The 16,815-nt window shown below is 45.6% G+C and overlaps 1 protein-coding gene across 5 annotated transcripts in view; it reads right to left on the bottom strand.

Moving 5' to 3' along the window:
• The window catches only part of NCOA7 (nuclear receptor coactivator 7), a 154,479-nt gene that overhangs the window by 116,485 nt on the left and 21,179 nt on the right, over positions 1 to 16,815 (bottom strand). For all 5 annotated transcript variants that reach the window (XM_072833062.1, XM_072833082.1, XM_072833056.1 and 2 more), the window contains exon 2: positions 3,379 to 3,491. In XM_072833062.1, coding sequence (XP_072689163.1) covers positions 3,379 to 3,428 — 50 coding nt within the window. In that variant the 5' untranslated portion in view covers positions 3,429 to 3,491. The remainder of the gene's footprint in view (positions 1 to 3,378; positions 3,492 to 16,815) is intronic.

The following is a 16,815-nucleotide window of genomic DNA, read 5'->3' as shown; positions in this document are numbered from 1 at the left end:
GTAGAGAAAAAGACAAAAGCCAATCTTTAGGACCTACGCTGGATAAAACGTTAGACCTGACACCAAAAGCACAATCCATAAAAGGAAACAGTAATAAATTGAATTGCATCAAAAGTAGAAACTTAAAAAAAAAAAAAAGTAGAAACTTATGCTCCGCAACAGATGCTGCTAAGACGATGAAAACGAGTTGCCGACAGGGAGAAAACAGCTGCAAACCTTCCGTTAGAGGACCGGTATCTGGGGCGCATGGAGAACCCTCAAGACGCGGCCTAAGAAAATGGGCCGAAGACCTGAGCAGGCCCTGCAGATGGACGATGGCTAACGAGCCCCCGAGGGGGCTCAGCTTCTCTGGTCATGCAAACCACACTGTGACGTGTCACTCCACAATGATCAGGACGGCGAAAATATTAGGGAGTGACAAGAGGTCAAGTGACCCCGTGCTGGTGGGGCACTCTTGCAAGGCTGGCGGGAAGGCGCGTGAAGCGGCACGGTCACTCTGGAAGGGGTACCCCAGTTCCTTACGAAATTCTATGTGCACATAACATCCGACCCAGCAATTCCCACTCTTGGGCGTTTAATCTCGGAAAATTTAAGACTCATATTTATACAACATCCTGTACACAAATGCTCCCGGTGTCTTGATGTGTAACAGCTCCAAACTAGATATAACCCAAGTGTCCTCCAGTGGGTGAATACATGGAAAACTGAAACAGGGGTGCCTGGGTGGCTCAGTGGTTGAGCATCTGCCTTTGGCTCGGGTCGTGACCCTGGGGTCCCGGGATCGAGTCCCACGTCAGGCTCCCTGCATGGAGCCTGCTTCTCCCTCTGCCTGTGTCTGTGCCTCTCTCTCTCCCTGTGTCTCCCATGATCAAATAAATAAAAAATATTTTTTAAAAAAGAAAGAAAATTGTGAAATAGGCAAACCATGGAATACTACTCAGCACTAAATCAGAACAAAGTATTGAGACACGTGACATCTTGCACAGATCTCAAGTGCTATGGTCTGAATGTTTGTGTACCCCTAAAATTCGTATGTTCAAACCCACGGTAGAGCCTTTGGGGGGTGACTAAAGTCATAAGGGCAGAGTCGTCAAGAATGGGATCAGTGCCCTTATAAAACAGCTATGAGAGGGGCGCCTGGGTGGCTCAGTTGGTTAAGTGTCTGCCTTCGGCTTGGGTCATGGTCCCAGGGTCCTAGGATGGGGCCCCGTGTTGGGCTCCCTGCTCAGAGAGGAGCCTGCTTTTCCCTCTCCCTCTGCCTGCCACTCCCCTGCTTGTGCTCCCTGTCAGATAAATACAGTATTTTTTTTTTTAAGATTTTATTTATTTTTTCATGAGAGACACAGAGAGAGAGGCAGAGACATGGGCAGAGGGAGAAGCAGGCTCCGTGCAGCGAGCCTGACATGGGACTCGATCCCGGGACCCCAAGATCACATCCTAGGCCAAAGGCGGCGCTAAACTGCTGAGCCACTGGGGCTGCCCTAAATACAATCTTAAAAAAAAAAAAAAAAAAAAAAAAGGAGGTATGAGAAAGCTCCTCGCCCCTTCTGCCATGTGAGGTTAGAGTGAGAAGATGGCCTTATAAGAACCAGGAAGCAGCTTCTAACCAGAATAGAAGCTGGCACCTTGGTCTTGGGCTTGCAAGCTCCAGACCTGAGAAACACATTTCTGTGGTTTACAAGCCACCTAGTCCCCGGTGTTTTGCTACAGCAGTCTGAATGGGCTAAAACACTAAATGAGAAAAAAATCTAATCTCAAAAGGTCACATATTATAGGATTCCATTTATATAATACTTTTGAAGTGACACAGTATAGAGACTGAGAACAGACAAGTGGTTGTCAGGGGAGGGAAGGAAGTGGCTACAAAAGAGTAGCACGTGAGATGGGTTTGATCTGTATCTTGGTCGACACCAAGATGTACAAATCTATACATGTGACAGAATTCCACAGAGCTAGATACACATGAATACAGAGATGAGTGACCGTAAGCCTGGTAAAATACGAACAAGGTTGGTGGACTGCATCAATGTCAACATCATAGGAGAGTTACATAAGGTGCTGCCATTGTGAGAAACTGGATGAAGGGTGGAGGAGAGTGCTCTGAAATATATCCTACAACTACTTGTGAATCTACAATTATCTCAAAATAAAACCTTTTTAAAAGGTCACTATATAGTTCTTATTTATTCTAAGTGCCCTCTTTCTAATATTCCATCCATTCGATGCCTAATTTCTTCTTCCAGTCTTGCTACTCTATAGTCTTAACCAGTGGAAAATGTCGCCAGACAATTACTCATTTAACTGTTGCTTTCCAAAATCTCTTATTCATAGTTTACTATTACTTAACTAGCTCATGCCAATATTCCAATACTGGCTCTGAGGCTGCATGAAATGGGCAAAGCACTGACTCTTATCTCACTGGTAACATAGTGGGAAACGCAGGTATATCGTGAAAATAAATAAAATAAGTAAAGAACTTGACACATAGTAGTTCCTTAAAAGCTCATTTCCTTCCTTTTTCTTATTAACAATCTAAAACCTAGTTTGGTTTCTGGATTAAAAAACACTAACAAAACACTTTGGTTTTCAGCTTCCAAGGCTCACATTTGGAAAACAAGAAAAGCATCTTTAACAAGCACAGACTGGGGATGTGGTGAGGCTGAATTCAGTTCTTAAGAAATATTTCAATTTAGGAGACCATAATGATCATTTTAGGCCTATGTGTTCTCACTTTGAGTTTGAAAACATTCTATCAAAATGGTAAGTGTTTTAGCATATCACGCACTTTATTATGCTGAGTAGCTGCCCAATATATGGTTAAATCTGTAAAGAGTAACGAGTCGTCTACTAGATTACATCTACTCACAAACCAACAATTGTATGTATGTTGGATGAGTTCAGCTTTAATGATGACATGAACTCCAACGGGAGACTTTCATCCATTCCATCTACAAAAATACTTCTTAGTAGCCGACTCCCAACAGGTAATAGGCTTTAAATACGTCCTAGATTTTTTAGTCATAGCTACAACAAGTAAGCTACCAGAGCAGCAGGAAATAAGCATTTAGGACCCAAAATTCAATGTACGTTGCTAAATGTGAGCTCCCAAGCAACATGCTGTTCAGTGCACAATGACAGCGCTAGATCCCCTGAGCAGCTCGGGCCTGCGAGAACTGTCAAAGCTGGAAAGACAAGAACCAAATGTTTTTCCTCTGCTGCGAGCAAGAAAAAGGATGAAAACAAAGTATATTTAGTTTCTACTGGCTAACTGCTTTGTTTATGAACACTCACAAAACACAGAACGCCAACTACTTGAGGACAAAGCCCCCCCCCCAACATTTTCTTCAAGTACCGATAATTTTGTAAAGCAATGCTTACCGAGCGAAATAACTTTGTTTCCGTTCTTTCTTCTCTTCCTTGGTATCCATAATACACAATCAAAATGCAAAGGATTTGGAAAAGTCCTTCTTTTTAATCAATGAGTCATAACCCTACAATAAAAAAAAAAAGGATTGTAAATTAAGAAGTTTATAACAGCCAAGATGAAGAATAAAGCAGAGTGGAGCTACACGGCCCATCACAAAGGGAAGATAAACTTTAGCCAGTAAACGCAGTCCCATGAGTGATACATAAAATGCAAAGGTCTATGGGGGAAATAAAAATACCTACAATGATGATGAAGCTGTTAAGCCAAAACAAAAGGTGGCTGGAAAAAATTAACTGAAGTATTTTCCTCGCAATTAACTATTACAAAATGTACTAAAATGGAAATCACTGATTTTTAAAGATTTTTAGGCTGCCTATGCAGAAGCTAATTATTTTTTTCAATTTATGAACTTATCATTTTTTACACGTAATTAATGGTGAACATGTCTCATACATAATTATGAAAAATGGATCACTTAGGTGTTTTACAAGAATGTTCTTTCTTTAAAAATAACATCAGTGTTCTACTTTATTTTCGGAAACATGCCAGTGACTACATCCCACTTGAGCAAATGTGGAAATGAAAGTACAAAGCCTCAGGAAGCTAGTCCTCAAAATGGCTTTAAACGCTTGCCTCTGCGTCTCCCTCTCTCCACCCTGCTACCCTTACCTATGCTTCCCAGGAGCAGCTTAAACCTGTAATAAAAGGCTGTCTCCAGATCAATCTTCCTTAACTACCACTTTCATCATGCCACTCCCCTGCTCAAAAATTTCCAATGTCTACTTCCTGCCTGATTCACTAACCTATATTTTCTGCAAGGCATTAGGTAGCCCTAAACTGCATCCTCTCATCCCGAGGGGTATCAAAGCAAAGGCAAAGAATGTTCATCAATCAAAATTATTTCCGAATTCAATTCCACGAACAATTTTTTAAAGGATTTAATTTTTAAGTAATCTCTACACCCAATGTGGGGCTTGAATCCACAACCCCAAGGTCAAGAGCCACATGCTCCACTGACTAAGGCAGCCAGCGCCTCTTCAACGGACAATTTAATTCACAATACATATTCCATGGAAGGTACCAAAGACAAAGAAGCCATAGGGTAATATATTTACCCTAATAGAGCTTACTGTCTTACAAGGGAGACACTTAGGATTTCAGGTCAGTGGGATACTGACTGCTACGGAGGAGGGACAGACGCCTCGAGAGCCCAGAGGAAGAACCACCCAGTTTCATGCAGGGCCCACCCCACGGGCTCCCCACGATTTGAAGGGTGAGTGTGGGTTCCCTACTTAAAGGGTACACGGAAGCAGGGCTAGCGTGAGCAACACAAGAGGACACAATGCTTCTCTGCCGCTCCAGGCCTGAATGCCAACGAAGCAGGGCCATGGTGAGGGTGAGGACGAAGACACGGGCAGGATTAGGGTCATGCAGGCCTCGTATGTCACTCCGAAGAGCCTGAGCTTAATCCCAGCCATGCCTCACGTGCTGCCCACTGCTCCCCTGTCAGACATCGCCGAGCAGCAGTGCTGGCCTCGCCACAGACCTCGCCTCCGCGGTCAGCGGGAGGTCACGCCATCTTCTCCTCCCTGAGCTACGCCAGGGGAGGTCACCCAGGCGCCCTGCGTGCGGGGCTGTGATTCAGCCACACCGGCAGCGTGGACTGGAGGCCTGCGGACAAGCAGCGGGAAGGCGGCCGTCGGCAGAAGTTACAGTAGAACCAGTTCAGGGAGGAGGGCCCAGGCGTGGGCAGCAGCAGCCAACACAGAAGGAGGGCGAGGAGCTCGAGAAATAGTTAGGAGGCGAATTAGTCAAGATCTGGTGGCTCATTCAGCGTGGACAACAGCAGAGAGGCCAGGTGAGGAGTGTCCTCCAAGCTTCTGCTTCGGGGGCTGGGCAGACGGTGACGTGGAGGGGGCAGGCCGGGGCGGGCCGGGGGCGCAGAAACAGACGGCAGAGCAGTTTCTAGACACGTGGCCCTTGAGGTGCCCGGGAGACAGTCACCCGAGACCTTCACCAGATGCTTGACTACGTGTAAAGCACGTGAGGGCGGTGAGGGCTGGGGAAACAATTTAGCAATTAGCAGCATATGGTTGTGATTAAGAGAAAGAAAAGAAGAAAAGAAAAGAAAGAAAAGGGAAGGGAAGGGAAGGGAAGGGAAGGGAAGGGAAGGGAAGGGAAGGGAAGGGAAGGGAAGGGAAGGGAAGGGAAGGGAAGGGAAGGGAAAAGGAAAGAAAAGAAAAGAAAAGAAAAGAAAAGAAAAGAAAAGAAAAGAAAAGAAAAGAAAAGAAAAGAAAAGAAAAGAAAATGGAGCCCTCCGTGGAAGCATCGGGGCACAGCCTGAACTCTGACCGCTTGGCCTCCATGCCCCTGACATGCACCCTGCGCTCAAGGACTTGATCAACCAGGAGGGAAAATAAGATGTGCGCACTAAAATGAAGGTGGAATCTTGGTGTTATCCAAAGAAAGAGAGTAAGACGACGGAAGACACAAAGTTCAATTTTGATGGAGGTGATAGAAAGTAAGTCTTTCAGGGCAGAGGGGATTTCAGTAGGTAAAGAGAGAGAAGATTCCAGAAAGAGGGATCAGCTGGGCACACACATGTGGATAGAAAAAAAAAAAGAAAACCAAGTCACGTTCAGGCAAGAAGGACAGAGTAGCTACCAGATAAGAAAAGAGATCCAATCAGAACCCTGCCTACCAGACGTTATTGGCTTCAACCCGTGATCCACACATTAGCTCTTTCCATCCTCCCAACCATACCGGCAGTCAGTCTCCTTATTTCCACTAAACAGAGGCTGAGAGATACTGATTGCCCTAGTTCAACAGCACCCGCTGTGGTGGAACACGGATTTAAATCTGGTTTGGGGGGCAGCCGGGTGGCTCACCAGCTTAGCGCCGCCCTCAGCCCAGGGCCTGACCCTGGGGTCCTGGGATCAAGTCCCGCATTGGGCTCCCTGCATGGAGCCTGCTTCTCCTTCTGCCTGTGTCTCTGCCTCCCTCTCTCTCTTTCTCTCTCTCAAATAAATAAAATGTTTAAAAAAATAAAAATAAATAAATCCGGTTAGGCGTACAATTCAATGTCTTTTAATAACCTTTGGAGCCAGAAATATCTGGAAATGAGTGAGAAAAGCAGTCTAGAACCAACCATGTCTGAGCCTCCGCGCAGATTCCACAGGTTAGAAGGAACACAGTTGGGGGGGTGGCGCTGGGGGTTGGGGGGCACAGAGCCCTCCAGCAGGACTGCGCCAGCACAGCGGCAGGGTGGAAGCCTGGCCTCAAGGAAGGAACGGTCATTCAAGAAGTCAGGTGATGAAAGGAGGAGGGAAAAGAAAAGAGTGCTGTCCGACCGTCCTGAGCTTAGTCTCACAGTGTGGGCCGAACCCACGGGGTCCCTTCACCACCTCCTCTCCCCCCTGACTCTGCATCCTAAATCCTTACCCTTTCCCCACACTTGAAGCTTGGGTCTAGCACGAGGCCCGGTTGTGCCCTGAAGCCTTCCCTGGCCACTTGGTGCTCTTCTCTCTCTTCCTTAGGAACTTATTTCAGCTTAATACCTACCATGAGGCCCTTCATCATTCGCTGGGTGACAACGCTGCTCCACTTAGCCTCCTCTGCCACAAACCACCCAAAACCTCCTTCAAGTAAAAAACCACCATGCTTCACAATTTCCTTTTACTTCCCTAAATACCTAACACAGAACTAGGCAGTAAATCCACATAAAAGCTAAGTGAAGAATTAATCCAGGCTTGGGGTAAGGTCAATTATATGGCAGACCGATAGAAATCCCAGAATTCCCATTCCCCCTCCTCCCAATTAAGAATTACTTAGAGGGAAAGAAGAAAGGAAAGGATAGGAAGGGGAAGGGGAAAGGAAAGGAATGAAATAACCAACCAACCCAGGAGTGAGAGGTATAGATGCAAACCAGTCTCTCTCTCAGACTCCAGAAAGATGAGAATCCCTGCTCTGAACCAGGTGGTTTATTTTAAAGTTCCTCTCCTGCATGCCACCATATGTGATGATCCCTGTTTATTAGATTTCTCCTCATGAATAAAAATGAAGTCATAACAATCTAATCGGAAAATTTTTATATTGCAAGCTCAGCCAGAAACTAATATTTGGTTCTGGTAGAAAAATATTGACAAAAATAAGTGCAAGAGAAAAAGATGAAATGATCCAAGAACTGACATCTGGTGCCGCTGTGTCTGTTTAGAACTTACAAAGCTTTTTTTTAAAAAAAAATATTCTATTTGATAAAAAATATACTAATCTTTGATTTCTTTTAAATTTCTGGGAATTTTTATATTCCTTAAACAAGACATACGCAGTCCTTTCAGATCTAGACACGCCAACAGGTCAACCAGGAAGAGAGCAGAAAAGGATGCTATAAAAATGATTTGCACAGAGCACCACACAGCAGCCTCCATGCTTCACTGAAGAACCACAGCTCCTTAAATCAATCTCTAATGGGAACTACATTTTCCATTATAAGTGGTTATAATGGGCTTCTTAAAAGCCCTTCTTGCATTTAATGTTGACTTTTCTTCACATCAATAAACTCTAGACTCATCCAAACACTGAATTACAAGAGCCTCCTCCATTTACAACATATTACAGACCAAAAAGAATTTCATGAGGGAAACACAAGATGGATCTTCTAAATATTTCTTTTTTTGTGATCTTAAATCGGGATAGTCAATTTAAACCTAAATTCAGTTCATTATGCAAATAAAAAAAGGCACCTACAAAATCCTTACCTTGCAAGCACTGTGCTGAAGACAAAATATTTACTGTTATTACCTGCAAAGTGCTCCTTGCTTGAGACCAAGGGCGCCTCGGAAAGAATTCAAGCACCGAGCTACAGGCGGCTCCCGAGGTACAGCCAGCCAGCGGGGCCCACACGGCCTGGGACGGCTTTCCGGATTCACATCTACCACCAGTGCAGACTAGAAAAACACCCGTGTGCCTATGATGTCCATCAGCTGTTTTCCCAACAACATGTTTCCTATTATACAAATGAAATTATGACAAAAACATGCTTCAAGGCTTGGTCACACTACGTTTGGCCGCTTAGGGGACACACCAAACTGTACCTTTCTATGCAGACATTTCCTCCTCGAAAATACCTACACCTGTACAGAAATAGAAGAGGTGGTCAGTGTTTCTCAAAGCCACACTGTCATCTAAACAAAGGAAGGATATTCGAATTTCAGCAGTAACCAAGGTCTGAATATGAATACTCTCTTTGGCAAGAAACCTGGCAAGAAAGACATAGCAACAGAGACGAAAGGGCACCACAGACGTGTCGGGGAGCAACCAGGAGATAATGCCCCCACGTAGATAAGTGTGTGTCACTAAACCAAAACGACATAAAAGAGAACTCAGAACAGAACCAAGAGCTAAAAAGCTATGCCTGAGTCAAGGTGACGATCCAGGGGAGGCCAATGGTCTCTGCTACTTAGGAAAATGGGACGAAGGAGGTGGATGGCAAAAGGAATGGAGAACTCATCAGCTCGTATTCCACTACTCCTCACCGAGGAACCTGGAATCAGAGCTGAAAAGAATCATACAAATGCGAGTTTCATGCAAGACAAGTTTGGAAATGGGCGCCTGGCTGGCTCAGGCAGCACAGCACACAACTCTCCATCTTGGGGTCCTGGGTTCGAGCCCCACGCTGGGTGTAGTAGAATTTACTTATAAAGAAAAAAAGGGAGAGGTAGAGAGATTTCATCAAAGCTCCTAGATACTTTTATTTTTTTAAAGATTTATTTATTCATGAGACACACAAGAGAGGCAGAGACACAGGCAGAGGGAGAAGCAAGCTCCCTGCGGGGAACCCGATGTGGGACTCGATCCCAGGACCCCAGGGTCACGCCCTGAGCCCAAGGCAGGCGCTCCACTGCTGAGCCCCCCAGGGGCCCGCCCCCAGATACTTTAAATGAAGACCCATCTCTGGGCTCACTAGATCATTTTATAAATTCCATCTAAGAAGAGAGTGTGCAAATGAGATTCCTAAAAAGTCACTGGCGGGGTCAGGAATTATCAAAGATGTGGAAAGTGCCAGCAGCCTGGCAATGGGCAAATACATTTTCATTTCCATCAAAAGTTAGAAAAGAGTGTACTTGGGGATCCCTGGGGGGCTCAGCGGCTTAGCACCACCTTCGGCCCAGGGCGTGATCCTGGAGACCCGGGATCGAATCCCACATGGGGCTCCCTGCGTGGAGCCTACTTCTCCCTCTGCCTGTATCTCGGCCTCTATCTCCCATGAATAAATAAATCAATCTTTAAAAAAAAAAAAGTTAGAAAAGGGATTGTGTAAATCACACACTGCAGACCATCACACAGATCCCCCGCAAAACTCTAGACAGGTCGCAGCAGGCAGTTTGGCCGGGACGTGGAAGAAGGGGCACCGAAACCCGGGACGGAGGCCCTAGGGGACCCGGGCCATCTCGCGGACCGATCAGAGGCCACAGGCCCTTTCCTGAGGCCTCCTTGAGCGCCCTCGGTGCAGGTGGGAGCTGCGGCAGCACTCGCGGCCCATCAGCTCGGAGGCCACGCGGCAGGTCCCCACGTGGGCAGAGCACCGAGGGGAGCCACCAAGTGCTGGGAAGGGAAGGAGAGTCAAGGAAGAGCCGGGCCATGAAGGGGGGGGGGGGGAGCATCTGGACCGATTCTCTCGATCTGCTTACAGATAAGATAGAGAAATGTGCGCTGGTTGGGGCTGGATGCTTCTAGGTCCGTGGGGAAGGAAAGGCGCTGAGCCACTGTGCCCAAGGGATGAGGGGACGACCGACTGACCTGACCCCAGAGCCGGGAGCTGACGCCCATCTTCAGCAGGAGGGAGGGTGCTAACAGCCTAACGCAGTATTTGTTCTCAGCTCCTGTCCTCAGCGGCAAATTTACCACTGACTTGAATGAAAATAGGGACCTCCTCATTAGACTTTCGGAAGAGGGATTAATAACCTCCCGATGATAGCAATTGGATCCCAACAGACCTCAGCGTAGCTGTAGGAAGGTTTGGAACGAAACCCCTAGGACCCTGCAGTTTGGCATCTGGGTGAGGAGCTGAGGAATGAGAGGGGCAGAACTTAGCATCAGCACAAATGAATAGGACACCTGCAGCTTTCGACACCTGCAGGTTTCAGGGAGCCTAAGCTCCACATCCCCTGTCGTGACATTCCACGACCCTTCCTTCCAAAAACAAAACAAAACAAAAAACAAAAAATCCAGTTAATAATCAGCCCAGAAAAAAAAAAAAAAAGATTATGATGGTCTGTGTCACCCTTCTCGAGGATGAGGATAGATCAAGATGACTGCATCTAACTTTAGCTCTTACACTATAGGAGAAATAAAAGGAAAGTGGAGCAACCAGGATGGTTAAGTGACATAAAACTAATTTTTAAGATAGTAGTCAAAGGAGCTGGCCAGCGTGAGCCTCAAGAAGGTTGGAATGAACTGACAGCTATTTTCAAATACCTGAAAGATCAGACCTGGTCATGGATTTAGGCTTGAATTTATAGACCTTTGAGGAGAATACCTAGGACCAGCTGTTAGATATGCAGGGAGACGGGTTTTGGCTCCACATAAGGAACAGGGAGATACAAAGCGCCGTCTGCAGATAGGGTGGCTTCCTAGTCTCCAGAAGAGACTGAGCACAAGCCCAACCACCACTTCGTGAGACTGCTGTAGACCAGCACTTCTCAACCTTCTCGGGATCAACACCCCTCATCTACATGAATATATATTCCATAACGTGCCCCTTAAAATACTGAAATGAAGTTCATAGCTGATATAACCTACCAATACACATAAATTTATGAAATCAGTATAATACCCAAGAGAAAAGGAGGTTATAAGGGCGATTACAACAGGTAAATTATCAGATACAAGTTCACTGAAAGATGTCATGAAATACTCAGATCCTTGCACCTTCTTCTATAGGGCAAGTTTAGCTATCAGAGAAATGGGGTCAGAAATGATTTCATTCCAAACGAGAAGTATCAGAAAATGGAAAAGCAGAGGTTGAGGGGGTAGGAGGGAGTAGGTAATGAGGGGGGGTGCAGGGAACATGAGAATAAAAACTAGTGCTGTAAATAATAATCGGGTATTTCTAAACATGGTAATTTAAAGCTACCCTTTCTTTATAAATGTCCCAATAAATACTCACAGAGGTCCTACAGCAGATAGAAAATTCCTGAGTGTCAGGGACTATTCCTTGTTGTCCAGAACCATCCCACTCAATACAGGGCATTCGATGCTTCTGCATCCTCCCAACAAAATGCCAAGAGTGTGTCCCTCCCCACCGCCCACCCTCGCCACCCCCCAATAACTGTGAGAAACAAACTGCATCCTGGTGGGGGGGCGGATATTACACTCATTGAGAACCATGCATGATTCTAGAGGAAAGTCAAGCTCTGTGGGTAAACTAGTATTTTTTAAAACTGTAATGAAAAATTATTAATTCCAAAAATTCTTTCAAAGCTGAGATTATATAAACTCCATGCACAAGAAGTTCTCTGCAAGATGCTGTCCTTCACCTGACCTCTGTGACCCCTGTCATTAAGGCATCACTGGAACAGGACCCCGGCCTGGTTAACATCCAGATTCTAGCATTGCCGAAGTGTGTAACTTTGGACAATGTACCTGGTTTTTCTAGTCCTCGGCTTCCTTACCTGCAAAGGGCTGTTATAAGAGGTTAAGTGTGTCCAAGAGGTATCTCTAGAGTCTCCTGCCCCATGGAATAGAAAATTCTATGCAGCCAACCCAAATGTTCCAGTATTCATGCAAATGATACCTCCCTTCAAAAGCACCTGAAGAGCTAGATTCAAATTTGCCCCAAACAGAAAAATCATATAATAAACAAATTCAGGGGACGCCTGTGTGGCTCAGTGGTTGAGCGTCTGCCTTGGGCTCAGGTCATGATCCCAAGGTCCTGGGATCCAGTCCCACGTCAGAGTCCCCAGAGGGAGCCTGCTTCTCCCTCTGCCTGTGTCTCTGCCTCACTCTCTCTCTGTCTCTCATGAATAAATAAAATCTTAAAAAAACAAATAAATAAAAATAAATGAACTGAGGCTAGGCAGCTCCAGTAAATATAAAGCCGACAGCCATCAGCTACAGTTGAACCTTTACCGAACATTAACCACATGCACCAAGTTTTTGGTTCGATGCTGTTACACTGTTTAATCTTTCTGACCCACTGAGGGAGTTAATACTCTTAATCCTTTTCAGATAAAGAATCTGAAGTTCAGAAAGGTTAAAGAACTTAATCAAGGTCAAACAACCAGAAGAGTGAGAGCCAGAATAATCAGCCCTTACCTGGTGCCAAGGTCAAACCCACTACAAATGGCCTCTAATGCGAGGCTAGATCTCTGCACAGAATTTTCACTTCAACTGCCTGGTTCTCTCTGCATTTACCCACCATTAAAAAAAAACAAGAGTGTGAACACCAGCTTTTTGCCCAACTGTCTTTTAGGACCTAAGTCCTGAAGGGGATTTAGGCTCCTCACTACTATTCATTAACAAATGAGTGGCAGTGAACTTGGCCTTGCATTCAAATAAATACTCACTGCCTAAAAAGTCAGGCTTTCAAAGAGCTAACCATTAATTCCCTAAACTAAATGAATTCTCTCTGAAGTCTTCAGAACAGAAGTAATGGTATAACTTTGAATACACCAGAAATATTTCTTAGTTGGCCATCTTTTGTTTCTGTTGTTGTGAAATATCATCTACCAATCCAGTTATTTTTCCACTGATAATTAGTAAAGACAGAGAATCAGAATCAGAAAATGGAATCTTTTTTTTTTTTAAGATTGTATTTATTTATGTATCCATGAGAGACACAGAGACAGAAGCAGAGACACAGGCAGAGGGAGAAGCAGGCTCCCTGCAGGGAGCCCCATGTGGGACTCGATCCCAGGACCTCGGGGTCACGCCCTGAGCTGAAGGCAGACGCTCAACTGCTGAGCACCCCCCAGGCGTCCCTTCATCTTTTCAAAATAACATCTCTTTATAAAGTTATGAGTCCTTTTTTTCCCTAGAGACTAAAATCATAGGTTCTTTTTAGAACTAAAAATCATGATTCTATAAAAATTCTACCAGAGGCTGTTAATGTACTGCATGCATTCTCTCATTAATATTCATAAGAATAAAAGCATTCCGTGTCATAAAGTTTTCCACAAGTGCACAGAGACAGATCAGAGGAGAAAAATACGCAGAAGGTCATATAGAAAGTTATTAGAGGCAGTGAAAACAGAGGAGAGACTACTCTGGCAACCTCATCTCTCATACATAGGGAAAACTTCCTCTTTTTTACCATCAACCACTATGTATTGGGTGTCTGCTACATGCACATGATTGTCTTTCACAAGAGTGGGGAAAAATCTGATGCCCACATCACTCACAGAAGTGGTTTGTGGGGACACCCCCGGCTGTGGCTCTAGCACTGCAAGATCGCCCCTAGACGGTCTCTGAGATGAATCTAAAGCTGGAAGGCACCAAAGAGCATCAACAAAGGAACAGGTGACATGGGAACAAAAGTTTGTCCTCAATTACTTCTGGAATGCATTTTTATTTTATCAGACCTATTGCTAAAATCTTAGGATCTCTGGCCTTTTGATTTTTTTTTAATTGATTGATCAATTGATTGCTTGCAGACCTCTTCTGGCCTTGGCCCAAAAGGTATAAGCTCCACACTCTTTGGAGTCTCTCTACTAGTTCAGAACTGAAGCTCCTTCCCCAAGGCCTTCAGAGAATAGGTGCCAAAGGGAATGGCTGTGCCAGCTCCCTGTGCTCACAGCAAATGCTGTCACTGCTAAGGTTGTGGTCTTACACCAGGCCCCAATTCCTTCAATTTTAGGACAGAAATAAGTGTGAGCAGCAGTTACTATTACTAACTTATTATTGTTGTTATGATGATCACTTAGTGGGAGGTGTCTGTTGGTAGATCTGAATTAGAGGTGACTGATGCAAACAAAACGAGTAAAACGTTATGGATAAAAAGAGGTCATAAATGCAATGCCTTTACAAAGAACATACAGTTTATGGGCTTCAAACACTAGTTTTTCAACAATGCAATTTGAGTGTCTTTTGAGGCAATCAAGGGCCAGAGAAGTTCACTCTACAAGGTAAACCATTTCACTAAGGAAAAGGCGACCAGCTTCTTCATCCTTAAGGATAGTATCTGCAACTGAATGCGTTTTTGAAATACCCCGGACTATGTGCATAGTTGTAAAAATACAAACTAAAAAATTGAATTATCACTCTTTTTAATGTGCCTTCAGCACAATTATTTATACGGAGAGTACAAGATGCAATAAATAATTTGCACTTACTTCAAAACAGTGCTTTGTCACCTATTCATTAGCAATCTCTTCAATTCAATAAGCATTTACTAAAAACATGTCTTATTCCTACCACTATACTATTCATCTAAAACCTATGACTACCAAAAGGACCCAACAGGCTCTAAGAAACCTTTGATTTTTGACGAGGAGGTAAAATTAACATAAATAAAACAATCAGAAAATAGGGATAGGACCAAAATAATCAATGACTAATAAAATGTGTTTCCGCACAGAAAAGTGTTAACGACAAGAAAAGGGGCAGGTCACATGAGCCAGTGTTGTTAGGAAAGGGGCCTGAAGCGAGACAACACTGAAAACAACCACGCATGGTTGTGTTTCGACACTGTGCACCATCAGCCATTGTGCCCTAAACCAGAACACTTTCACCCTTATGGAACATGTTCCCTCTCAGATGCTCAAGAGGACTATGATTGTAGGTCTGACGTAGACGGAGAGGACATGTAGTGTGTTGGTTGGTAGGATCCAAAATGTGGTAAATCCGCAGATATGGGTTCGGGAAAAAGGCATAATGGAAAGTGTCGAAGGCACAGGCAATCTGTAGAACACAAAATTAAATCAGCATTGTGAAGGTCTAGGACCTCTTCGTGTTAAAAAATATATATATATGTGAATTCAACTACAATTTTCCAAGAGATTGGGTTAAGAAACCAAGTTTATGGTTTAAATACATTTTTTTTAAATTTTTTTAAGAGTTTATTTATTTATTTATCCATGAGAGAGAGAGAGAGAGAGAGAGAGAGAGAGGGAGGCAGAGACACAGCCCGAGGGAGAAGCAGGCTCCATGCAGGGAGCCCAACGCAGGACTGGATCCCAGGACCCCGGGGTCATGCCCTGGGCTGCAGGCGGCTGGCCGTCTCATGCTCCGTGCCACGACACAGAGTACGCACCTCCAACGCTTGGCCTTGTGGCCAGTTGGGACCAGGAGGCTGAGGACAAACGGGGTGCCCAGTTCACCCGGAGGCTCTGAGAGGCCTGGCCAGCTTCTGCCCTCCACCCGATGAGCCTGCTCCAGGTGCCGATCCCCCGTCTTCGGCCGGGTCCCAGGATGGAGACATGTGGAACAGGCCTGAGCTCCTACCTGCACTTTGGAGCCCGGGCCCCCCCACCCAACCCAACCCGGAGCGGCCAAACCGCAGGCTATGGGCAGATTTATGAATGTGAAATAAATAATTGTGGTTCTAAGCCACGAAGATTTGGAGGCCGTTCTGCAGCACTACCACCACAGAAATCCCCAAACACCCTTAGAAATATCCTGATCCACAAATTACCTTGTGGATTTTTTGCAGGAGGATAAAAGCCACGTAGTACGTACCACTGTTGAGAAGAATCCTGTGCCCAGGCTGGAATACCGAGGCCCAGAGACCGGGGGCCACTAACCCAGCCGAGAAAGCACCCTCCCTTCCAGGTGCCATTTGCCCCCTAACCAGCGTGCATGGCTCCAGAAATTTAGCCAAAAGAAGGCATCACCTGACAGTGAGGTGGCCTTAGGCACATCTTGGTATATCCACCTGCGGACCTGGCTACCACCTGGGCTTATGCGGTGAACTGTGGTGCCCCCCCCCCCGCTCCAGCCCTCAAAATGTTTACGCTGCATCCACCGTCCTACACACCACGACCTTATTCGGGGAAGGGCACTTGCAGATGCAACTGGTTAGGATTAGTTCACAGGGAGCACTGCGGCCTCTACTGCAGGCGTCCTTCTAAGACTACGGCCCTACGGAGCTAGGGACCTAGGGACGCCCCGGGAGGAGGCCGGGGGATGGGGAAGCAGAGACGGGGGTGATGCACCGCAAGCCAAGGACGGCCACTGAGTCACCAGAAGCCCCGCGAAGCCAGGGGACAGCAGTCTCACGCTAGAGCTCTTGGCGCGGCCCGCCTCTGGGCGCTGGAGGAATTCACTCATCTTAAACTGTCCGCCCTTCGCACTGTGCCAAAGGATCCCCCCCGCCCAAAGTGCTGTGACTTTCCCACCTGGCCATTCTTCCTCTTATAACGTAAAGAAAGGTGAGCAAGTACTTGAGAACA

This window comes from Canis lupus, chromosome 1, assembly GCF_048164855.1.
Source record: "Canis lupus baileyi chromosome 1, mCanLup2.hap1, whole genome shotgun sequence".
NCBI classification, from domain to species: domain Eukaryota; kingdom Metazoa; phylum Chordata; class Mammalia; order Carnivora; family Canidae; genus Canis; species Canis lupus.
The sequence above is the reverse complement of the archived record's forward strand: the minus strand, read 5'-3'. Positions and strand labels throughout refer to the sequence as shown.